Raw genomic sequence first — 21,276 nt, 5'->3', positions numbered from 1 at the left:
ACTTCACTTGTAACGAGTCATGGGTACCATGTTTATGCGTTCTTTTTGTTCTTTCTTGCTGATTGTATCGTGGCTGTCTGTGGGTATTTAAATTTGAACAGTTGGTTATAGCATAGAGTTGCCTTGTATGATATATTTAGCTTCACTGCATATAATGTGTTTATATATATCGAGACGCTGGACAAATATTACATCGATCGAAAGATCGGTTTCTCGTATCCTCTATCGTATTTACGCGAAGTGTAGCTACAGCCGCCAAATACTATATAGACAGTCTAGTATTTTTCCGCCTTGGTTGCTTTAGAATATGCTCATGGATGGACAGTCTAGAGACGGATAGAAGTAGAGTAAAATGTAAAAATCCCTGTTCTGGAATATGTAGTCAAACCTGGGCCGGGTGGATATAACAAGCACCAGTGGTCTAGTGGTAGAATTCATCGTTGCCATCGATGAGGCCCGTGTTCGATTCACGGCTGGTGCAATCTTTTTATATTTTTTATATTTTCAAATAAAGTCACCACCTACTTATTATTATCAGTTAGTAGTAGTACCTGAACACCCGCCGAAAGATCCTGACATGTTTTTTTTAAGTATTATTCTCATTGCACTATATACCTAGTGGATATAGTCTAGCATGATTCATGACCTATGATATAGGTACAACTATTCAGATGGAAGACAGTTCAAACACCACGTCGGCTTTTTACCGAAAGAGTACCAGCACCTTCGCAGCCCAGCCAACCCAGCCAACGTGAATCGAATAAAAAAAAGACAAAGGTCGTGAAAAATGAACAGAAAAAACCCCCATGCAGAAGAAACGAGTCGCCGTGCTCCAAGAATATCAAGATTCGAAGGTTGGTACAGAATACAAGACAACTTTCCACTGTGCGTGTTCATCCCTGCATCCGCTGGTGAGAAGAAGACGACTGGCTCAACCCTGCGAGACCGAGGTCGAAGGAATCCATCATGTTGTTGCTCGACTGGCCGTAGACGGGTTCCATGGTCGATGCAGACTGTGGTTGTGCGTTGGGGTCTAGGCTGTGCCCGGTGCCGACAGGGTCCAGGTTGAAGGGTAAGAACCATGCGCTGGGCTGGTAGAACTCGGCCGTCCCGGAGGGGGCGTTGGGGTCGAGGTGGCCTGTCCATAGTGAGGATTGGTGGTCTGTGCTTTGGCCGTCTTCGCGGCTAACGACCGGGGGAGCGTGAGAAGAAGAAGAAGAAGAGGGAGGAGGAGGAGGAGGATGAGAAGATGGAGGAGGGCCCATGTGCGGCGGCTCAGAGGGGGAGACCAGTGAGGTGGGATCGAAGCCGGTGAAGGCGCCGTAGACAAACTGTCGATCGAGCTGCGGGAGTTGGTCGGGAGCAAAGCCGCCAAAGTCAAAGGAGGCGTGGCCCAGAGACTGCATCCGTTCCTGGGAATATGGTTGAGGGAAGCCGGCGGCAGCGGTGCCCAGAACGGCAGTGCCGTTGTTTGATGGCATGCTCACATCCACGATTGGCGCGGAGGGCGAGACTTGATCCACGGCGGCGGGGACGCCTTCGGCGGCCGCCTTGCTGCTCCGTCGTTCAGAAGAAGAGGGTTTACGGTGGGCGACGATGTTTTGCGGGGTGGAGGGAGAGAGACTGGCAAAGAAGTCCTCGACGCTCTGCAAGTCGGGCTTCTGGCCCATGACGGCGTCGTCGCCGCTCTCCTTGCGTTTCCTGTCCGGGTCTTCCCAGTGGAACCTCGACACCCCATGAGGGTATTTATCGAACCAGTCTCCGTACTGGAACATGGGGGCGATATCGCCATTCTGCGTGGGCACCACGCCGCGGATGGCTGCATCTGCAAACTGCCGATACCGATCCTTGGCACTCTCGACCATGTAGTGGAACATGCCCCAGTACTTTTTCATCCGGTTGAGGTATCGATACGTGTGGCGCAGATTCTCCTTTGAGCGGGCCTCGAGCTGAGCGTTCTTCGAGAATATCCCCCAGATGTGAACCGTACTGGCGGAGTAGGCGCAGTATCCGGCAAACGGGACCGTCAGGGGATATGCTGAGGCGCGGTCGATCAAGACTGAAATGTGGTGGGCTGATTCCACGGCCGCTCGCCCGGCTTCGCTCAGGAAGGATTTGGGCATGTCTCTCGGCGGACGGCCGCCGGGAGACAGAGGGATGGCGAACTGGTTGAGAAAGAGCATGTTCTGATGGATGATGATATGAAGGAAGAGAAACTGGTTGGCGATCTTCTCTGCGGCATGGATCTGCAGGTTCTCAAAGGTGAAGTGCAACGAACTGGGTAACGAGGCGGAGAAGTCGTCGAGCTGCCGTCGCAGGCGCATGTAGCCCGACTCTGGCGACCACAGAGGATGCACGTCCTTCCTCTTGCCGCCCAGATTCAGATAGTCGACGATCCGCCCCCATAGGACGACCGCCCGGATGATATACGCGGAGACTCCCATGTTCTCCTTGGCGTTGGACAGCTGGCCTACGTTGTCGGGCACCGGGTTCAGGACCTTCCCTTCCAAGTCTTCCGTGGGCCCTGGGATCTCCATTTGGAACTGTGATTCTTTGATGGGGAGTTGGATCTGCATAAACTTCTCGTTCCCGATGGGCGGGCGCTGGCTGCCTGACGAATTGTACCGATCCATCAGGAAGCACGCCCACATGGTGCGCCGTTTGATTTCACGGTCCGTGAAACTGAGCAGACTGCCGTTGGCATTTGTCGGGTTGAGCGATGGGTCGTGTTCCAGTTCTCGGTGCAGCTGCAGGGCGTAGGCCATGCGCAGGGCCTGACCCCCGTAGGACCAGCTTCTCCCCCCATGGCAGGTTCCAAACTCATGCAGACCCAGCAGCAAGAAGACCGTGAGGATGGTGATATTCGGCTCGTCGTGACGGCTCAAGGCGATGGTGGCGGCCGGCTGCGCCCAATTCTCCCCACGCAGAAAGGGCGGTTCGGAGTTGATCTGGGGATGGGTGGAAAACCGCGCCGAGACCGCGCAGACGGCGAGGATCAGGACTGGGGGAACGGTGCCGGCCTTGAGCCGTCGGATGAAGCTCGGTTTATGCAGTAGCAGGTACGACTGTCCGTACACGCAGTCGAAGAAGACCTCGGCCAGATGCTCCTGGATCTCCATGGCAGGGAGAAACTCGGCCCCCTCGGTCAACAAGCCCACGCCCCCGTCCCCAGACTTTGCTTCTCGCATCATCGGAAAGGTATCCAGCTGGGTGCCGCGCTCGCCACGAACCCACTCGTCGAGTTCCGCCGCAAAGGCCTCGTCCGCGGATCGCTTTTTTTGCGTTTTCGACGAACCACCGCCAGTACCACTCCCAATACTACCACCACTTGCAGTCGCCGGCTTGACGACTGACCGTCCGATAGCTGCCATATCCCTGTTTTCCTCCTTGGGAATCATCTTGATGACCCGGTCCTCCATGCGCTTGAGCCGCTTGTCCAACATCGCCATGTAATCCGTGCGCGGGGCAGCCTTTCGCGTCGTGACCTTGTACACGCAGGGGATTCGGGACCGGAAGCAGTGCTTGCACGCCGGCTTCTCGCCCGAACAGCGGATCTTCTTCCTCCTGCACGCGATACAAGCCAGCGGCAGCCGTTTGCGCTCCTTGCCAGCCTTGGTTTTCATCTCGCTCCATACCGGCTTGTTGTCTTCCTTCTCCGCTGGGGTTTCCTCGCCCATCATCGCCATCATCTGTTGTTGCTGCTGTTGTTCTTGTTCTTGTTCTTGTTCCTGCTCGATCAAATCATTACTCCCGGTCGGCAGTCCCCCTCCCCCTCCCCCTCCTCCTCCGGTGCTACCTGGATCTCGCGAACTGGTATGACTCATGGTATCGAAATCGTCGAGGACCGCAATACCACCCGCGACATCATCCGCACCCAGAGGGGCGGTGCTGGGCACCGGCGACTCGTCGGACTCGAAAGGGTTCATAGCGGGCGTCGGTACCCTAGTAAAGTAGTCCGAAGCATCATTCAGCGAAATTAGGGGAGAATTAGGGAGGAATTAGGCGAGAACTGGGTGCGAATTGAGGGAGAAGAGAGAGAGAGACAGAGAGGGTGGGAAAGTCGACGCACAGAGAGAGAGTCGGAGAGAGCCAAATCTGCGGGTTCCATCGACTTACGACTGGATTATGGGGAAAGCTGGCGGTGGCTTGGCGTTTTACTATTGTTGTTATTGTGAACAATAATATCTCTATCTGATAACAGAAAGAAAAATGAAAGAAAAGGCCTTAGCTTATGCACTCAACGAAGGCAGTTTACCTGGTTTACCTGCTACTCGGGGTACTGTAGTCAACGCCCTGGGCGATGAATTACTCTGCCACAGAGTAAATCCATCGCCGAATCTCCGATTGGTCGCTCTCAACAATAAGACAATGAAGTCGAGAGGCAGTGTAAAGGAGGGGAAGTCAGAAACTGCAGGAGAAAAGTGCGGGGAACCGTTTCGAAGATGTTCTTTTGTTTCGCGATTACTCAAATCTGCCTGAAAACCTCTCTCACTACTAAACAACCAGGTACTAGGTATAATTCACGACTCATCGGCAGGAAGCCATCCTAGAATTTCCGAATCTCGATCCAACACAACTCCAAACGCCATCAAACCACGTTGCCTGCATATCTCATACTGCATATCTCATCGAAATCGCGTCCTGATCTTAGCTTGGACACTGTTCATCTTGACCAAACCAGGGGTTTACGACGACTTGGGTCGCCCCGGCCTGGCGCCCAGTGAGGTGGTTTCCAGCGAGCTCAGGATCTCCGCGCCAAGAGTGTAGATATTGTAGCTGGGGAAGACAATCCAGAGGCCACTATAGGGTCAGTACCTTGGAAAAAAAAGGAGAAAAAAGAAGGATATTTACTTGGGAATGATCCAGAGAAAGACAAGCGTTGTCAGATCATTATGGCCGATATTGTCAAACCCCGAAAAGAGCTCATTAAGCCCTGAAAAATTTTCATTAGATATATACAATATTGAATCGGTGATTTGAAGAAATGAACGTATCAACGTACAGTAGAGAACGGTCTTGCTCAGAGTCATCACAGAGGCCGTATAGGCAACGAGGAGGGCGATGGCGCCCGTCCGGCCGGAAACGACCTTCTCCTCTCTCAGCAGCCAGAGCAGACCCTTGCCAGCCTTTTTCCCGCCACGACCCCCCGTCCCCACGGAGACACCATGTACATACACCACGTACAGGTAGTAGATGTAGGCGACGTTTTCGGCCAGATTGAGGACGGTCTGCGCGGCGGTGAAGCCGTTGCGTGCGTTGAACGCCGGCCAGCCGTAGATGTAGTCGATGGTGCCGTACAGCGCGTAGGGCGTCCAGATGGGCGAGTGGAACTTCCCTCCGGGCATGCTGTGCGGCCGGAGCAGCACGTAGCCTGCGTCCCATGCGACCAGGGGCACCGAGATCAGCAGCCAGGCTGTCAGAGCGGCGGAGGGTGTGTGTACCCATCTGCTGCTGGCTGTCGACGAGGACGCCCGCGCGACCTCCTTGGAGGCACTGGGGGATGGGAAGTCTTTGGGGTGGTGTCGCGTGGAGACCATACCTAGTATCTAGCAATAAGTGATGGGTTTATAAGGAGGAATATTAGATATATTAGATATATTAGATATAATGCTGAAATTGCTAGGTGGAAGAGTTGTTCTGCTCAAGAACTGAAGGTGACGTCGACGTGAACGCGTGCGACTAATCCAAATGCGGATGGAATGTGTTGTATACACAGTGACACACTCTAGTAACAGGAGATAGTTAATGAACAGTAGCTATTTACATATAGGACAGATTTATTCACCAAGAGACTGTCCTTCGGAGATATTCCAGTCTGTTTTGTTGTTGTGATTTCGAGGGTGCCTGTCTATTCTCGTGGACAACAAAATATTAGCAGACTCTCTCTTCTTCCTTCTCTTCCTCCTCCTCATCCTCCTCCTCTTGCCAGCACGATTTTCCACAGTGCTGGTAGGGGCAGTCCTTACAATGCGCGGATCAGTGAAAATTAAACACACTCTGTTTATCGAGAACTCTCTCCGGCGCTCGAAAAATGGCGAAGGTTAAACACACCATAATCGACAAGTGGCCGTTTCGATTGAAGCTCTGTCCAGGGAGACCAGGAGTTCAAGAAGAGTTTGACCTGCGGATGACCACTGGAGCTTGTGGCAAGAAGCGCTAAGTGGAATGGAAGAAATTCAATGATTCAATTCATGACTTATGATAATGCCATTTGGGTTTTGTATTCAATATCTCATTCTATCGAACTAAAGTCATAACTCAATTTATACTAATATATACTATGTACTGTACTATATACCAATCCGATCAACCGCAGCAGACAGTCGGCTCGTTAGAAACACTGGACAGTTTATCTTCACCGATACTAGTCGAGTCAGTATTTCAGAGAGAGAGAGAGAAAGAGAGATAGAAACATACCCTAGGTTCAGAGTGTCCCATGAGAAGATGAATGAGCCGATGAAGGCGCCGATGAAGATGCAAATGATGATATATCCATTAAAGTACATTGCAAGACTAGTATAGGTGAGTATAGATGTCACAAGCGAATAAATCAGGGAATAAGAAGAACTCACAGCATAATGAAGTAAGCCACAGCAAACTGGCAGAGGTGAAGAAAGGCCCGAACAACCTGTTGGAAGACGGTGGGCGAGACGCGAGCAGAAACACTGCCTCCGGTGCCGTTGTTTGTGGACTGCATCGCCAGCACTCTCTGGCGATGGATTCGTACCAGGAAGCGATCGTACTCCTGTCCTGCTCGACGCAGAAATTCAAGACACATCACCAGCAGGATGATTCCGATGCAGGAGCCGGCAAACATGCCGTGCGATCGGATGTGCCACGAGCTCGAGATGAAGCAGGCGTCGATTGTGTTCCAGTTCCACAGCATCTGAAGATTAGAATAATTGAAACGATTGAAACGATTAAACAGAACTTACTGAGATCTGACAGGTGCTGCTGCCCATGTCCATACTGGACGCTGTGGTTGTTGCAGCAGACATGGCGGAAGAGGTAGCAGTGGCCATGGCCATGCTGGTTGTCGACATATCCATGTCCATTTTATTATAAAAGAAACTGTATGAAATTCTATGAAATTATTTTATAGAATATCCTCTTTCTCTTTCATGGGGATGCATTATTACTATATAGCCCCTGTGGGCTGCTTGGCATTAGAAATTTGCTCATTTATTCTCAGTTGGAGAATGTCCATAGCCAAGCACCAATAACATTGCCTCTATCTAGTAAATATAGTAGATATAGTATAGATAGTATAGATAGTATGACTCTGGTCTGATTGAGGATTTATTTATCTCCCATTCAACTAGAGCTACATCACAACCCCCACTTCTTTGCTGTCAACGTTGGAGTTCTTCCATACCGGAACGAAAGGAAAACCCAGAGTTGTCATGCCAGTAGAGGCAATGCACTCATGTTTCTGCACCGTGGCCCAGGCGAGGTTGATGGCATCGCGAGTGGCGGATGGCCATCTCGTTGCCGACGATGAGGATGCCACTCGCGAAGGAGATCAGACGGAGCAGAGGCTGTAGCCGACGGTGTACGTCTGCGTCATGTAGCCCGTGTACGCCGTGTCCAGGTCATCCACCATCTCGACGTAGTAGTAGAAGTATGTGTCCCACGTGTAGTAGTTGAAGACGATGATCGCTGCCAGACAGCACGCCCCGACGGCGTTGGCGTTCTTCACCAGCTCCCACCGTAGAAAATGGCTTGTCGCGAGGTATCTCCCAAAATGCGGACACGAAGACCGCCAGGAAGAGCAGGAAGCCTGTAGTGCGGACTCAAAGTCTGCGTAGGCGTAGTAGATCGTGTTGGCGCTGATCGAGCTCTGGAGGGCGAGGAGGAAGAAACAGATCCATATCCTAGCAGTACATATTTATTCAGATATAACCAACACACCAAATAGAACTAAACAGATAACCACCGGTACTTACCACTGCGTAGATTGAGTAGACGACAGGGTTGGACCACACCAAGGCGACTGCTTCGGCCTTTTGCATGCCCCGGTGAGCATCTCTGCTGACTTCGGGATGGGGAATCTCCTTTCCGCCCATAGGACTGGGTGAGGACTCGATCTTCAGTGAATAGTGTTGGTTATGTTTGCTGGAATTGTTAACTAGATACTGGATACCATCTACTGTGTACTGTATTGATTTCAATGGATAATTTGCTCAATCCTTCTCGTATTCTAGTCTGCTACCGATCAACGTTATTCATATTATATTCAGCAGGAGTGTAGCAGAAGAAAACACCTCAAACTCTCGCAAGTACCGTCAGTTCTGATCCTGTCATATACGTTCATCGGCTATATAAACCTCTCCTCAACCAGCTGCAGTCTCCATGTCAGGAAAACAACGTAAAACTCCTCCTCCTTCTCTGTATCCAGTCCCGGACGGTTGTCCTGGGCAGAGCTAGGATCAAACGGCTTCAAGATCGGGATCGCAAAATCTTCCTGCTCATCGACTGAGTGAGGAGGAGGTGGAGGAATCTCTGGCTGCTGGTCCGGCGCTGGAACGAAAAACACCCTTCGCCGTGGTAAAATCCCCCGAATCCGCCCCCCGCGTTTCAAGTGTGCCTCCTTTGCCCCGATCCAAGTGTACGCACTCTTCGATTCCGGGTCGGCGACCAGATACAACGACTTGTCCTGCTTCATGGGAAATCTCCACTCCAGAGCCCGCTGGATGATGGCATCTAACTGGTCCTTCTTCCGCATGATCGTCTCGAACTCGATGACCAGTTCCTCCAGACTGGATATGTAGGAGAACCGGTGCCCCCATCCTTTCCCAGCCAGGGCAGAGACAGCCTTACCCATATCGGCAGCGTGCGTTCTTCCAGGCCGGAACGGATCAATGCCCAACGTATCGTTGTTCTCCCAGTACCACCAATCTGTATGGCGGAGGGTGATGGTGAGCTTCTTGGGTGCAATTATGCACTTGCTCGAACCGCTCTCTTCCTCTCCTCCTCCTTCTCCTTCTCCTCCTTCTCCTCCTTCTCCTCCTTCTCCTCCTTCTCCTCCTTCTCCTCCTTCTCCTCCCACCCGCATCCCCTCAAATACTTTAGTCCAATGTTCTTCCAGGAAATACTGCTGCGTGAAGAAATGCAGATGGTACACCGCCGCCCGCTGCTTCGGGCTCATGCTGCTAAAATACGGAACCGGCGACGAAGGGTACTTGATGTGCGGCGGGCCCCGGTAAAACCAGAAGGTATGTTCATTGACAGCTGGCGGGAGGAGCGACGCCTCGGCGTAGATCTGCTGGCATGTTTGTAGGAGAGCGGTGGTGATGCGTTTCGGCTGTTTGAAGCCAGGCCGGTAGAAGAAGGCGTCTCGGCGATAGCGCAGCCTGCTCGAGAGCTCGTCTGTCGCTGTGTCCTCGGACTCGAGGGCAAACTGGTAGATTCGATTGCGGATCTCGGCGGGGAGAAGAGTAAACAAAGGACATGAGGTCTGCGGGGTGGGGAGGGAGAGAGGAGGTTCTTCGTTCATCTTGGGCAATATCGGTGTAATTATATAAATATGTGAATATAAATCAATCCATCCAAGTCAAAGATATATATACTAACCACAGGCTCGGTCTCACTTAAATACAGAGAGGGGTTCAGCTGTACTACCTAGGTAGTAGGTAACTAGCAGCCTCATGATGTTTGGCTGAACTGTCTACCTGGAAGAGTCTCGTATTATTGGATCAGATTTCAAGACACGCAGATTCGATGCATTAGATCACTATTGACGTCCACTGAGGGGTTGTGTTGGTCTGTTGAGAGCAGGTTATTGGGTTGATTATGGAGTGGACAAGGCAGAACAGGCACCATCGCGGAATAGAACAGCCCGTCTATTAGTAAGAGGCAACCAGTATTAACTAGTTAACTATCAGTATTATTATAAAGTCTGATAGTGAATTATTAAATTGGATAATTTATAAGTATATACTGGAGTGATACTATTTATTAGTAGTCTGGAATGAAATACAAGTATTCAACTATTTGTAGGCATTTCAAGCCATAGATATATCACTTATTGCCTACGGAGTATCGCTTACTGTAGTGTAATATCTGTGGAGATAGAATTAAATTAAACCTCGAGGACCCTGAACCAACTGACAGCGCTAAATAATAGTAGTCATCATTATTATAAGCGAGAAAGGCCTCGGAGATAGTTACTTTAGCAGTGTCCATGAGGGATCCCTGAATCCATGGTTCATAATACTACATAATCATCTCATTGATTCCAGTTGTCTAGTCTTACTACTAAGATAACTAGTAGATAACTAGTAACTAGTGAGTTAGAATATATTACTCTGCAGTACTTAATAGCCAACTAGTTATATAGACAAATCTGTATTCCCGATGGAATATTCCGAATATACTCCGTAAGAAGGAGTGTCTCGGGGATTCCGCGGAGATCTCCATGTGGCAGTGCAAATGCAAATGAAAATGCCAGAAAAAGTGAAAAAAGCTTATTTTCTCTGGACAGTATGGATCATGTGACCTCGCCAGTCACGACTCACGACTCACGACTCGCTAGAACCTAGTACTGCTTCTTCCCCTCCTTCTGCTTCATCCTCGTATCGACTTATCAACCATCCAAACATCAAGAGTCGGCTTCTTCAAGCATTGCTGTCGTCACGCCACCCCCAAGGCTAGTAAAGATGCCAGCTGTACTCTTTGCGACTCCACCTACCGGCTTCCCTTGACCTTTCGGCTCTGGAAAGTTGCTGCCTACTGCTCTTGGAAAATGGAGCCGGAGAGCGAACAGAAGGTAGCTTGCGTGACCGTCCTTGTGGTCTTTGGTGTCTGACACGTTCTAGAAGCTGGAACGGCTCGCAAGGGTCCGTGACAATCAACGCAAGAGCCGCGCCAGGAAGCAAGAGTATGTCCGCGAGCTGGAGCAGAAGGTCGCCGCCTGCAACGAGGACGCTCGCCTGAAAGATGTCCAGCACCGCATCGCCGTCCAGGCGCTCGAGGGTGAGAACAGACGGCTCCGGCAGCTCATCGCGTATCTCGGCGTGCACCCTGCTGCCGTGGAGGAGTACGTGAGGACCTCTGACAACCCCGTTGCGAACAAGAAAGTAGCCATTCCCGCGGCTGCTTCCCGATGCGACGCAGGATCTTCGTGCGAGTCGAGTTCGGCTTCGGCTTGCAAGACGCAGCAGCAGCAGCAGCAGCAGCAGCTAGACCCCTGCCTACAATCTGAAGTACCGACTGGCCGGCTCGAACAAGGAGTTCAATTGAATAGCACACGGGACTCTACTAACGGGTCTACCTCCGATATGATGTCTCCGAATACACGGCAGACCTCCATCAGCGAAGTCTCCGGAACACCACCCATGACGGTCACGCCTGATGAGGAAATTTGTGGCTGTTGCAACGATCCTCTCGACGATACCTGGCCCTCTGTTGAAGCCGGTGATCTAAACACTACTCTCTGCTCAGTGGCCGGGGAGTTGCTACGCCAATACAACATCAAGGGAATGGATGTTTGTGAAATCCGTGAAAAACTCTGGGCTGGGTTCAGAAAGGGAACAATTCCCGGCCAAGGATGCCGGGTAGAGAATCAGCTCCTCTTCCAAGTGCTGGATGAGATGAGTAATCTCTGAAGAAAAATACCCATCATCAGACTTATCTTTACATGATCACGCCAGATCGGATCCCCCCCCCCCCGGACTCGGTTTTTTGCGCCATCCCATCTTGAAAACTTCCGGACTACCATTGTCGCCTCTTAACAAACCATCTGACCACATATACCAAGGCCAACAGGACTGGTACCTCGACTAACGGACCGACTGTTGCTGCCAGGGCTTGATCACTTTCCACACCGAATGTAGCGATCGCCACCGCGATCGCCAGCTCGAAATTGTTGCTCGCAGCAGTAAAGCCCTGCGTGCAGGCGAGCTCATACCCAAATCCCAGTCGACGGGCCACCAGAATCGTGAGAAGGAAGACCACTGCGAAGTAGACAACGAGGGGGGCAGCCACCCGGATGACAGATACAATCTGCTGGACGACATGTCGTCCCTGCGAGGCGAATAGCACCAGGATCGTGAACAGGAGTCCGATCAGCGATAGCGGACTGATGAAGGGCAAGAACTTCTTCTGATACCATTCGGAGCCGACCGACGCTCGTAGGCTGAGGCGAGTGACGACCGCTGCACCTAACGGGATCCCAAGGAAGACACCGACGCTCTTTGCGGCCAGCGAGTAGCTGATGTGGATGCCCGCGTCCTCTGAACCATCTATTTCTCGGATGAAGAGAATCATAAACGGCGCGAACAGGACCATCTGCAGTATCGAATTGATCGCGACGAGAATCGCACAGTATTCACCGTCTCCTCCGGCTAAAGCTGTCCAGATGAGCACCTACGATGTGTCAGTTTTGATTTCTCACTGCCATGATGACCGACTGACCATTGCAATGCACCGAGCAATCCCTACGAGGAGGAGGCCTTCTCGTAATCCTCTTTCGTCGGGTAAAAAGGCAAATGCGAGCGCACACTATTGACGTTCACCCATTTATGAGTGAGACAAATAATAAGATCGTCTACCCTGACGACTCACCATGAAGAAGGGCGCCACGATCCAGTTCATGAAGAGACTAAACACGATCTGCACCCATAGCCTTTTCTCGCGGAATGACCGATGCAAAGTCTCAAACCGAACCTTGCAGAGAATCGGGTACATCATTACCAAGAGACCGATAGCTAATCGTGGTCGATGATGTCAATCAATAACTATTCCCCCTGCTCAACCTTCACACGGTGCCTTTGCAACTCCTCACCTATCGGAATGGACACGCCGATTAACTTCCCCCTCTGCAACGCGGCGCTCGTCTGGGGCACGAAGTTCCCCAAGATGATTCCAACCGCCATGGCGAGGAAAATCCATACGGCCAGGAACCGGTCCAAGAGCCCGAGCTGCTGGAAGGCAGATGCGTGCGTGCCGTCATTCTCATTGGGGTGTTGTGCCTTGCACGTTTCGAGATCCGGGTTCGACATGACACGAGTGATGTACTTGATGTAGAGTGCAATTAAATGAATATAAACAATGCATTTGGGTCAGAGAATACTCCGTGGGTATCTCCAAGATACTTTCCTGAGTGATGGAGCGGCAACGAATGGACCAATCAATCCGTACAGATGACATTCTCTCATACTTGGTACCTTGACTTAGGAGGCCTTTAAGTATGGTACTTGCACAACAGGAATAATATTATGTATAGCTTCTAGAAATACTCTATATCATGGATAACTGTTATTCTTGTCCTGTTCTACCCCGTACAAAATAGTCAATACCATTTAGCGCTGGGCAGTACCTACTCCAGCTGTCTGTACGTAGGTCCATATGACTACCTATTCTTCGAATATTGCAATTGGTACCGATATCCCGATTCTTATAGGCTTACCATCTGACCCTTATATCATCCTCTGTATTCCATTTTTAGATATTCAAATCTATAACTAAGACAATACTGGTAAGACTACTCGAATATGAAGCCCCCTCCTCGGCCCGAATCTTCAATCAATTCATTCCGTACACTATCCATCTCTTTGTCCATCATCTCTAGACTAGCATTCTGCTCTACTCGTTCAAAGTCGACTAGTTTGACCCCCTCTTCGCCGACGAGAAAGTTATATCGGTTCGCATCCCCGTGTAAAAACCCCAAAGCGTGGAGTTTCCGCAGGGCTGTTTCACAGACAACTAAATCTTGGAGAGAAGCAGGCCGAGCGTCTACTTTCTCTAATAGAAACCCAATAATGCGTCCGTTCTCGTGGAGATGCCCGAGGAAGCGCGGAGTCAGCCCGGAAGACTCAAGCAGCTGATACGCTCTTGTTTCCCGTTCGATACGAGGAATCTCCCATTCGAAACGAGCGATCTTGGCGATCATGGGGGTTGGGAGAATCGAATGCGAGGCTTCGTAAGCCATGGCCGTGAGTGATTTGCTCTTCTCCACCTCTAAGCAATCAACCAGAGTGTGATGCCATTGACCCTTGACGCCCGCGAGTTTCCGTTTCGAAAGGGATGTCTTCAGGCCGCCCGTTTCTTTGTCTCGTGAGATGTAGGCGACTGTCCATTCATCAGACCAGGGGAGGCCCGGCAGGGACGGAATAGGGAACGAAAGCGTATCTCTATCGAAGGTTTGGGGAGAGATGACAAGATATTTGACTTGGTTGCCGATTCGTACTCGGTATTCACTTTGAAAAGAATCGTCATCGTCCACTTCCATGGACAGGACCACCGGTTGACCGGAAGACATATTTATTTGCCAAGGGACGATATCATAAATGAGCAGCTGATTATTATATATGCTTGAATCTTGCCGCTTTGCCTCTTCTTCCTTTTTTTTTTTTTTAAGAGGAGTGTTGGGAGGTACTTGTATGTCTATTCCAAGAATTCACAGGTTGTTAGGAATGCTCGATCGGCGGTTAGCCAGGTTGATAGTCTATATATAAAGATGTAGCCTCCAATCCTGATTAACTAATGTACTATAAATAAGGTACATATTTAGTTTAAGAGTTGTTTTTTAGCTTGAACTGATGGACCCTCTGGTCTAAGGGCAAAGATTGAAACGGCCTTGTTCAATTGATTCAGCCATATATATGTCGGCCGTAAAAGCAACTTTTTGCTGTAACTAGAGAATTCAAGCAACGTGGAATGGTTATTTTAATCCAGCGCTTACTTAAAGCACTGAAACTCTATGAACCATACTTTCAGAAGACTTTTCTTTGGCTCAGATGTCTTTTCTTTCTAAATTTGGAGGAGGTGGAGGCGACAAATGTATCTCATCCTTGAACACTCAAGCGCTTCCTGAGCCAACAGGAGTCGAGGCAACACCTAGCCTGGCAGATATAAATTGTTCTTAGAGCATCATCTATATAGTAACAGCATTGAATTTCACATTCGAATCTCTTCTTTCATTGTATCAGCAAAGAGTAAACATTCAGAACAGCCTTTCACCACAGCGCCCTTACCACTAGTTATATAAATCGAGGCTCTCTTCTCTACGCCTTTATCGAATATCCGCAAATAAACACGTCATTTAAGTAAAAAGCATTGTAAGGAGAAGATTATCCTCCATATCTAAGCCCCTTTTAACATCGAATACCCTATTAGGTCAAAATGTGCACGTCAAAGTATATCCAATATACCTGTGGTTGCAAGAAGGAGACAGAGTTCATACAGTGCGAAGAGCGCCGGGGAACGAACGTCAGATGCTCCAAAATCAGCAAGGAATTTGGCAAAAATTCGAACAATTACTGTTCAAGGCACCTGGTCAAGCCGGACGCAGAGGTGAAATACACGGACCAGATGGGACAAATTATGGAAGAATAAAGCACAGCGTGTGAGTTGTCGAGCTGTATGGTATATTGGGAAGGCCAGAATATGTCTGCTTTTTTTGTCACTTCGAGGCAGTATGGCTGCAATGCATTAGCAAAGGGATTTCATTTGCTTTCATTCTCTTCTTCGAAAATAGCCTCCGGTTCGAGCAGACACAGGTAACTCGGGTGGCCGGTGGTCACCCTCACCACTCGATTTCCACAGCAGCTGTGCCTGTTCACACCAGCGAAAGTGTTCGAGAAAGCCGTCCTGCGCATATACTTTATCTCGAGCCTCGTATTCCAATCTCGTGCCCTTGACGCTGACGATATCTTTTTCAACAGCAAGTTGACACCCGGCACACGAAATTCCGCGTTCAACCTTGCCAGTTTGTTTATCGTAATATGGCAGCGCACATGACCCCATAAAATTGAATTTCTGATTGCGGTCGAAGTTCTCCGGTTGCTCTTGCACAGGAGCGTGTCTGCAAACCAAGCTAGCCTGGTGAAGAGAAACGAGAGCAACCCGGGCTTTGTATGCAGATTCATTCATCGAATATACCCCAGGCAGGGACCTGAATGTTCTTAGTTGGTTTATTTCATATCGAGTCATCTGGAATTGCTTTCGGAGCGAGGCAAGAGTCCGCACTTGGGTTTCCGGGGAGTTCTTGAGGCATTTGAAACAGCATCGTTTCCAGACTAGGAGGGAGATGAACCCGCCGAATTCGCCGCAAAGAGCGCACGCCTTGGTACATAATGCGTTGTAAAAGTCGAGGAGAGAAATATCTATAGCGAGTCGTGTTCGTAACAAGGCGCAGAAGAGGTTCAGTCCATGCACGACTGCCCTCTGATACTGGCTGAGAGAGTCTACCATGTGTCTTGACCGGCGATTTATCTGTCGGAATCTGAACATAGAATACATATCTAGGCGGTACAAGGTGTCCAACAACAGCTCGAGGGGTAGCCGGTCGAGGGAGCCGAGTCCAACAGTCGCCGACCGCTGGAAGGGGGTTGCTATTGACGGACGAATATTGACGTGTTCACGAGGCGAGAACCAGATGACAGCGAGACAAAAGTCTCTGCGGTGGTAGGCGCTGGTTCTAGCAATGGCGTCGGCTTGGTCTTCTTCGAAGCAGTATTCGGTGGCGGACCGATATCCCGGGGGGATATCCATTCTCGAGTCCACTGTTGTTGGCGTCTAGCGATTGAGTGAAAGGAGAGATGATAGCAAGGATCGCGTCTCTAGCGTACCTCCCTGGACGCTCCTCGGAGCCATTATTATTAGGGGGGAAATATCAACGAGAGAGCACAGCAGATGTATAATCTGTAAAACAAACTCCAACTGTTTGGTAGCGTTGAGGAAACGATGACCGAAGATATATATTGGATACAGCAAAGAAAGACAGTGAAGGGATGAGGGAGCAAAACCATACCGCCTTTTACACCGCCTAACATTTCAGCCTGATTGACGCTAAGCCTGAAGCAGTGAGACTAACTAGAAAGGGCAGATTCTGTGTACGTACTCCGTAGTAGTGACTTTATGTCTTACTGGATGGAAAAAATGTCGGGTGTTGCTTACATGAACTTGAATAGTAGAAGTACGCGGTCAATTCACCCTTATAGAGATCCTAATTTTTAGACTCGAGCTGGTGTATATTGAAGACCACCCGATACTTGGTGGTATCCTTGCTAACTAGTATCTGCAGGTATACAGAGTACCATCTTCGCTCCGCTCAATCCTCTATAATACCTTAATCCGCTGGCAACCGCTACAGATCCACGGCAAAGTGCTCGGTAGTTATGGGTAATTGCGGTAATTTTGGTATTATATAACCACTATATAGTAATCGTTTTTACATACATAACTAGTAGATAGAGAGGAGCATAGACAGGTTAGTGACAATAAGCATTACTAGTGTAAACTTCCATGTCCATCGTAACTTGTGCGGAGTCTCTCCTTTGTAGATGCCATTGATCGGGCAATCTGACTGTAGATCTCTTCCCCGCGGAGTCTCGGCATATGGAAATCTTGGAAGATCACGTCTTCCCGGGGAGGGGAAAGGGGGGAAAGGTGGGCTCATGGTTGAATGAATATCCCGGTCTCCAAAGCCCAGCGTGCTTTATGGATTCGCCTCTGTTTTGCCTCGCTGGAGACACGGCAATTGCGGGGAACAGAGACAGAAAGTGTGTACTATGTATGTGCCATTCACGAGGCGTGTCGTCTCCGATAATTCTCCATCCTGCATATTTACCGCTGGTTAGTATCGCCATGGCATTTGATAGAGTGCTCGCCTGTTCTGTGCTGACTTGGACCCTGGCTGCACTCCGCTCAGATCACCTGCAGGGTGTTGCCAGAATGCACCATCCGGAGAATTCCCCGATACAAGTCTTGAACCGAGATGTGAAATGGTGGAGAGATGAGGAGGAGATCAGTAGATACTGTGTAGTATAGAGAGAGAGAGAGAGAGAGAGAGAGAAAATTAATATGGAGAGAGGAAGTTGCCTAAAGTCATGTGGTCCGGACGGCCCAATTCAGAGAGTCCTCTGAGAGAACTTCATAACAACAAAGAGCAAACAAGAAAGCAACACGGCTGAAGAGAGTGGAGGGCGAAGATCGTGGATCCACACAGAACCAGGTGAGTGCCAAAGTCTGAATAATTATAGAAATACAGAGTCGTACATAGTAACATACAATAATTGTACCGAACAGGACCCCCTCATCGACTGTCGATCAACATGCCTGGGTCTCTCGCGTCCGGATTTAAATACCAGCCTCGCGCCCCTTTCATCGCGAGGGAGTTTCCTGATCCATCCGATAGTCTGCCCTCCTGATCTGTCTATCAATTCTCAGTCGATCGATTGCCAGTCATGAAGCTTGGGTGGCTTGAGATTGCGGTGGCCTTGGCTGCCACCGCCAGTGCTGAGGTAGTGATTGGATTGTCAACTCGTTATTTGGCGATATTCGGGGATGAGCGACTGACGAGGACAGGCATTGTCTTATTCACCCCCCTACTACCCGTCGCCATGGTCGGATGGCAGTGGTGACTGGGCAGAGGCGTACCAGCGAGCTGTTGAGCTCGTCTCCAGTCTCACGCTGGCCGAGAAGGTCAATCTCACGACTGGAACCGGGTAGGTTGAATGGCCGAATTGGGGAGAGAGAGAAATTGACGGAAATCTGCAGGTGGGAGCTTGACATGTGCCTTGGTCAGACTGGTGGTGTGCCCAGGTGAGTGGAGTGAGACATCATCACGTCATAAACATCTGATTGTCCAAGTCAACGAATTGACATGCGCTAGAATCGGATTGCCGGGAATGTGCATGCAGGACTCGCCGGTTGGTATTCGAGACAGTAAGCTTTTTTTTAAATTCTCCTGCTGGTACTTCTCTAACTGATCTGTCCTAGGCGACTACAACTCGGCATTCCCCGCGGGTGTAAACGTCGCAGCGACATGGGATCGGAGTCTTGCATACTTGCGGGGACAGGCTATGGGCCAGGAGCATCTGGGAAAGGGTGTGGACGTGCAGCTGGGACCCGTGGCCGGCCCTCTGGGTCGCTCGCCCGACGATGGTAGAATCTGGGAGGGTTACTCGCCCGACCCATCGCTGACGGGCACGCTGATGGCCGAGACTATCAAGGGCATTCAGGACCAGGGTGTGATCGCGTGCGCGAAACACTTCATCGGCTACGAACAGGAGCACTTCCGCCAGGCGTCAGAGGCCCAGGGTTACGGATACAACATTACCGAGAGCTACAGCTCCAACATCGATGACAAGACCATGCACGAGCTGTACGTGTGGCCGTTCGCCGACGCTGTCCGTGCCGGGGTTGGCTCCGTCATGTGCTCCTACAACCAGATCAACAACAGCTATGGCTGCTCTAACAGCTACATGCTCAACAAGATTCTCAAGGCCGAGCTCAACTTCCAGGGCTTTGTCATGAGCGACTGGGCTGCCCACCACAGCGGGGTGGGCGATGCCCTGGCCGGTCTCGACATGTCCATGCCTGGCGATATCGCCTTCGATAGCGGCACCAGCTTCTGGGGTGCCAACCTGACCGTCGCCGTCCTCAACGGAACCATCCCCGAGTGGCGCGTCGACGACATGGCCGTCCGTATCATGGCTGCCTACTATAAGGTTGGGCGGGACCGTGTCCGCACTCCGCCCAACTTCAGCTCCTGGACCCGCGATGAGTACAGCTACCTGCATTATGTTGTCGAAGACGGCTGGGGCCTGGTCAACAAGCGGGTTGATGTGCGCGCCGACCACGCTTCGATCATTCGCGAGATTGGCTCCGCCAGCATCGTTCTGCTCAAAAACGAAGGTGCCCTGCCGCTGACTGGCCAGGAACGCTTCGTCGCAATCCTGGGCGAAGATGCCGGGTCCAACGCCAACGGCGCCAACGGCTGCAGTGACCGTGGCTGTGACAATGGCACTCTGGCCATGGGCTGGGGCAGTGGCACTGCCAACTTTCCCTATCTGATCACCCCGGAGCAGGCCCTCCAGCACGAGGTCATTTCGAACGGCGGGATGGTCTTTGCTGTCACTGATAGCTGGAACATTGCCGAGGTCGAAGCCATGGCGTCTCAAGCAAGGTAGGATCGCTCCCTATATCCCTCCCCCCACTATTGGCTTCTTTACTGAGACTATTTGTTTAGTGTCTCCCTTGTCTTTGTCAACGCCGACTCTGGAGAAGGTTATATCGATGTCGACGGTAACCTGGGCGATCGGAACAACATCACCCTCTGGGGCAACGGGGATGAACTGATCCAGGCGGCGGCAGCTAACTGCAACAACACCATCGTCGTTCTACACACCGTTGGAGCAGTGACCGTCGACGAGTGGTATGATAACCCCAATGTGACCGCCATCCTCTGGGCTGGTCTTCCAGGCCAGGAGAGCGGCAACTCGCTGGCCGACGTGCTCTACGGCCGGGTCAATCCGGGGGGTAAGACGCCATTCACCTGGGGCAAGGACCGAGCGAGCTACGGTGCTTCCCTGCTCACAGAACCCAACAATGGCGACCAGGCGCCGCAGATTGATTACACCGAGGGGGTGTTCATCGACTACCGCCGCTTCGACAAGTACAACGAGACTCCGATCTACGAGTTCGGCTATGGGCTCAGCTACACGACCTTCAACTACTCCGACATCTCGGTGACGGCACTAAACGCCTCGGCTTATGTGCCGGCCTCTGGTCTGACGGAAGCAGCCCCCTCGTTTGGCCAGCCGGGCAACGCGTCGGAGTATCTGTTCCCCAGCGACATCAACCCAGTCAACCTATACATCTACCCTTGGCTCAACTCAACCAATCTGCAAGCCGCCTCCCAGGACCCAGAATATGGCCTCAACGCCTCCGAATATATCCCCGCGGGGGCTACGGACGGCTCCGCCCAGCCTGTACTCCCTGCCGGCGGTGCCCCGGGGGGTAACCCGGGTCTGTACGACGAGCTGTTTGCCGTCACTGTGACCATCGCCAACACAGGCTCAGTCGTGGGAGATGAGATTCCCCAACTGGTATGTATCATCTTCCATTCCTGTCGATTGAGATTATTTACTATTTCTATCGATTGAGCTCAATTCCCGTGCTTGTCGCTAAACATTATAGTACGTCTCTCTCGGCGCCCCCGAAGACCCGAAGATCGTGCTCCGCAACTTTGACCGGATCACGATCCAGCCAGGCGAAAAGGCAGTCTGGAGGGCCACCCTGACACGCCGCGACCTCTCCAGCTGGGACGTCGCCGCGCAGGACTGGGTGATCAGTCCGTATACCAAGACGGTGTATGTGGGCGCCTCGTCGCGCAAGTTGTACCTGCAGGCCACGCTGCCGTCAGTCAACTGATCTGTATATAATTGGTACCTAGCTCTATAGCTTTTCTCTTCTAAATATAATTTTTTTCTATATTATTTTGCAGTAAATTGTATGTTTGTTACAAAAGGCGTCTTGGCACGACGTCAT

The 21,276-nt window shown here is 50.9% G+C and overlaps 11 protein-coding genes and 1 non-coding gene across 12 annotated transcripts; 3 read left to right on the top strand and 9 right to left on the bottom strand.

The window, feature by feature from the left end:
• The first annotated feature begins 410 nt into the window (after positions 1-410).
• Positions 411-481, top strand: ASPZODRAFT_t68. The gene has a single exon. It is a non-coding gene; the product is annotated as a tRNA-Gly (tRNA).
• A 91-nt stretch (positions 482-572) lies between these two features.
• Positions 573-4,172, bottom strand: ASPZODRAFT_131178 (hypothetical protein). The gene has a single exon (XM_022722691.1). It carries the CDS (start codon positions 3,924-3,926, stop codon positions 894-896), a length of 3,033 nt encoding a protein of 1,010 aa, XP_022582142.1. The 5' UTR covers positions 3,927-4,172; the 3' UTR covers positions 573-893.
• Positions 4,173-4,431: 259 nt separating this feature from the next.
• On the bottom strand, positions 4,432-6,031 carry ASPZODRAFT_131177 (hypothetical protein). The gene is made up of 4 exons (XM_022722690.1): positions 5,786-6,031; positions 5,003-5,725; positions 4,852-4,933; positions 4,432-4,800 (listed from the first exon to the last, which is right to left on the bottom strand). The coding sequence occupies exons 2-4, from the start codon at positions 5,535-5,537 to the stop codon at positions 4,686-4,688; spliced, it is 732 nt and encodes a 243-aa protein (XP_022582141.1). The 5' UTR covers positions 5,538-5,725; positions 5,786-6,031; the 3' UTR covers positions 4,432-4,685.
• A 125-nt stretch (positions 6,032-6,156) lies between these two features.
• Positions 6,157-7,034, bottom strand: ASPZODRAFT_94284 (hypothetical protein). Its single transcript, XM_022730481.1, has 3 exons — positions 6,573-7,034; positions 6,418-6,513; positions 6,157-6,364 (listed from the first exon to the last, which is right to left on the bottom strand). The coding sequence occupies exons 1-3, from the start codon at positions 6,884-6,886 to the stop codon at positions 6,307-6,309; spliced, it is 468 nt and encodes a 155-aa protein (XP_022582140.1). The 5' UTR covers positions 6,887-7,034; the 3' UTR covers positions 6,157-6,306.
• An 87-nt stretch (positions 7,035-7,121) lies between these two features.
• ASPZODRAFT_131175 (hypothetical protein) lies at positions 7,122-8,099 on the bottom strand. Its single transcript, XM_022722689.1, has 2 exons — positions 7,947-8,099; positions 7,122-7,874 (listed from the first exon to the last, which is right to left on the bottom strand). The coding sequence occupies exons 1-2, from the start codon at positions 8,024-8,026 to the stop codon at positions 7,523-7,525; spliced, it is 432 nt and encodes a 143-aa protein (XP_022582139.1). The 5' UTR covers positions 8,027-8,099; the 3' UTR covers positions 7,122-7,522.
• Positions 8,100-8,159: 60 nt separating this feature from the next.
• Positions 8,160-9,599, bottom strand: ASPZODRAFT_1733661 (hypothetical protein). Its single transcript, XM_022727003.1, has 2 exons — positions 8,265-9,599; positions 8,160-8,200 (listed from the first exon to the last, which is right to left on the bottom strand). The coding sequence occupies exon 1, from the start codon at positions 9,494-9,496 to the stop codon at positions 8,318-8,320; it is 1,179 nt and encodes a 392-aa protein (XP_022582138.1). The 5' UTR covers positions 9,497-9,599; the 3' UTR covers positions 8,160-8,200; positions 8,265-8,317.
• A 1,051-nt stretch (positions 9,600-10,650) lies between these two features.
• ASPZODRAFT_131173 (hypothetical protein) lies at positions 10,651-11,672 on the top strand. Its single transcript, XM_022722688.1, has 2 exons — positions 10,651-10,768; positions 10,818-11,672. The coding sequence occupies exons 1-2, from the start codon at positions 10,745-10,747 to the stop codon at positions 11,604-11,606; spliced, it is 813 nt and encodes a 270-aa protein (XP_022582137.1). The 5' UTR covers positions 10,651-10,744; the 3' UTR covers positions 11,607-11,672.
• Positions 11,648-13,341, bottom strand: ASPZODRAFT_165754 (hypothetical protein). The gene is made up of 4 exons (XM_022726726.1): positions 12,785-13,341; positions 12,565-12,707; positions 12,415-12,501; positions 11,648-12,366 (listed from the first exon to the last, which is right to left on the bottom strand). The coding sequence occupies exons 1-4, from the start codon at positions 12,999-13,001 to the stop codon at positions 11,713-11,715; spliced, it is 1,101 nt and encodes a 366-aa protein (XP_022582136.1). The 5' UTR covers positions 13,002-13,341; the 3' UTR covers positions 11,648-11,712.
• Positions 13,342-13,416: 75 nt separating this feature from the next.
• ASPZODRAFT_131171 (hypothetical protein) lies at positions 13,417-14,336 on the bottom strand. The gene has a single exon (XM_022722686.1). The coding sequence runs from the start codon at positions 14,258-14,260 to the stop codon at positions 13,484-13,486; it is 777 nt and encodes a 258-aa protein (XP_022582135.1). The 5' UTR covers positions 14,261-14,336; the 3' UTR covers positions 13,417-13,483.
• Positions 14,337-15,456: 1,120 nt separating this feature from the next.
• Positions 15,457-16,494, bottom strand: ASPZODRAFT_15076 (hypothetical protein; the record flags this gene model as incomplete). The annotated part of the gene is made up of 1 exon (XM_022725664.1): positions 15,457-16,494. One exon carries the CDS (start codon positions 16,492-16,494, stop codon positions 15,457-15,459), a length of 1,038 nt encoding a protein of 345 aa, XP_022582134.1.
• A 605-nt stretch (positions 16,495-17,099) lies between these two features.
• On the bottom strand, positions 17,100-17,560 carry ASPZODRAFT_131168 (hypothetical protein). The gene has a single exon (XM_022722685.1). The coding sequence runs from the start codon at positions 17,399-17,401 to the stop codon at positions 17,186-17,188; it is 216 nt and encodes a 71-aa protein (XP_022582133.1). The 5' UTR covers positions 17,402-17,560; the 3' UTR covers positions 17,100-17,185.
• Positions 17,561-18,070: 510 nt separating this feature from the next.
• On the top strand, positions 18,071-21,221 carry ASPZODRAFT_1733303 (hypothetical protein). The gene is made up of 6 exons (XM_022727001.1): positions 18,071-18,449; positions 18,502-18,669; positions 18,724-19,912; positions 19,976-20,834; positions 20,926-21,024; positions 21,094-21,221. Exons 1-6 carry the CDS (start codon positions 18,353-18,355, stop codon positions 21,157-21,159), a joined length of 2,478 nt encoding a protein of 825 aa, XP_022582132.1. The 5' UTR covers positions 18,071-18,352; the 3' UTR covers positions 21,160-21,221.
• Positions 21,222-21,276: the final 55 nt, after the last annotated feature.

Source organism: Penicilliopsis zonata (assembly GCF_001890105.1).
Source record: "Penicilliopsis zonata CBS 506.65 unplaced genomic scaffold ASPZOscaffold_5, whole genome shotgun sequence".
Classification (NCBI taxonomy): Eukaryota; Fungi; Ascomycota; class Eurotiomycetes; order Eurotiales; family Aspergillaceae; genus Penicilliopsis; species Penicilliopsis zonata.
Note: the sequence above shows the minus strand (reverse complement) of the source record. Positions and strands in the feature narration are given on the sequence as shown.

Excerpts from the sequence above, each read along its gene's own strand:
- ASPZODRAFT_131178 (XM_022722691.1), bottom strand. The coding sequence starts at position 3,926 with ATGAACCCTTTCGAGTCCGACGAGTCGCCGGTGCCCAGCACCGCCCCT.
- ASPZODRAFT_131177 (XM_022722690.1), bottom strand. The coding sequence starts at position 5,537 with ATGGTCTCCACGCGACACCACCCCAAAGACTTCCCATCCCCCAGTGCC. Across the intron at positions 4,934-5,002 it reads GAGCAAGACCGTTCTCTACT|GGCTTAATGAGCTCTTTTCG; the intron begins GTACGTTGATAC and ends AAAATTTTTCAG. Across the intron at positions 4,801-4,851 it reads TTTCTCTGGATCATTCCCAA|TGGCCTCTGGATTGTCTTCC; the intron begins GTAAATATCCTT and ends CTGACCCTATAG.
- ASPZODRAFT_94284 (XM_022730481.1), bottom strand. The coding sequence starts at position 6,886 with ATGCTGTGGAACTGGAACACAATCGACGCCTGCTTCATCTCGAGCTCG. Across the intron at positions 6,514-6,572 it reads GTGGCTTACTTCATTATGCT|TCTTGCAATGTACTTTAATG; the intron begins GTGAGTTCTTCT and ends CACCTATACTAG. Across the intron at positions 6,365-6,417 it reads TGGGACACTCTGAACCTAGG|TATCGGTGAAGATAAACTGT; the intron begins GTATGTTTCTAT and ends TGACTCGACTAG.
- ASPZODRAFT_131175 (XM_022722689.1), bottom strand. The coding sequence starts at position 8,026 with ATGCTCACCGGGGCATGCAAAAGGCCGAAGCAGTCGCCTTGGTGTGGT. Across the intron at positions 7,875-7,946 it reads TCTACTCAATCTACGCAGTG|GATATGGATCTGTTTCTTCC; the intron begins GTAAGTACCGGT and ends ATGTACTGCTAG.
- ASPZODRAFT_1733661 (XM_022727003.1), bottom strand. The coding sequence starts at position 9,496 with ATGAACGAAGAACCTCCTCTCTCCCTCCCCACCCCGCAGACCTCATGT.
- ASPZODRAFT_131173 (XM_022722688.1), top strand. The coding sequence starts at position 10,745 with ATGGAGCCGGAGAGCGAACAGAAG. Across the intron at positions 10,769-10,817 it reads AGCCGGAGAGCGAACAGAAG|AAGCTGGAACGGCTCGCAAG; the intron begins GTAGCTTGCGTG and ends GACACGTTCTAG.
- ASPZODRAFT_165754 (XM_022726726.1), bottom strand. The coding sequence starts at position 13,001 with ATGTCGAACCCGGATCTCGAAACGTGCAAGGCACAACACCCCAATGAG. Across the intron at positions 12,708-12,784 it reads CGGCGTGTCCATTCCGATAG|CTATCGGTCTCTTGGTAATG; the intron begins GTGAGGAGTTGC and ends GACCACGATTAG. Across the intron at positions 12,502-12,564 it reads TCGTGGCGCCCTTCTTCATG|TGTGCGCTCGCATTTGCCTT; the intron begins GTGAGTCGTCAG and ends GAACGTCAATAG.
- ASPZODRAFT_131171 (XM_022722686.1), bottom strand. The coding sequence starts at position 14,260 with ATGTCTTCCGGTCAACCGGTGGTCCTGTCCATGGAAGTGGACGATGAC.
- ASPZODRAFT_131168 (XM_022722685.1), bottom strand. The coding sequence starts at position 17,401 with ATGAGCCCACCTTTCCCCCCTTTCCCCTCCCCGGGAAGACGTGATCTT.
- ASPZODRAFT_1733303 (XM_022727001.1), top strand. The coding sequence starts at position 18,353 with ATGGCAGTGGTGACTGGGCAGAGGCGTACCAGCGAGCTGTTGAGCTCG. Across the intron at positions 18,450-18,501 it reads AATCTCACGACTGGAACCGG|GTGGGAGCTTGACATGTGCC; the intron begins GTAGGTTGAATG and ends GGAAATCTGCAG. Across the intron at positions 21,025-21,093 it reads AGGCAGTCTGGAGGGCCACC|ACGGTGTATGTGGGCGCCTC; the intron begins CTGACACGCCGC and ends CCGTATACCAAG.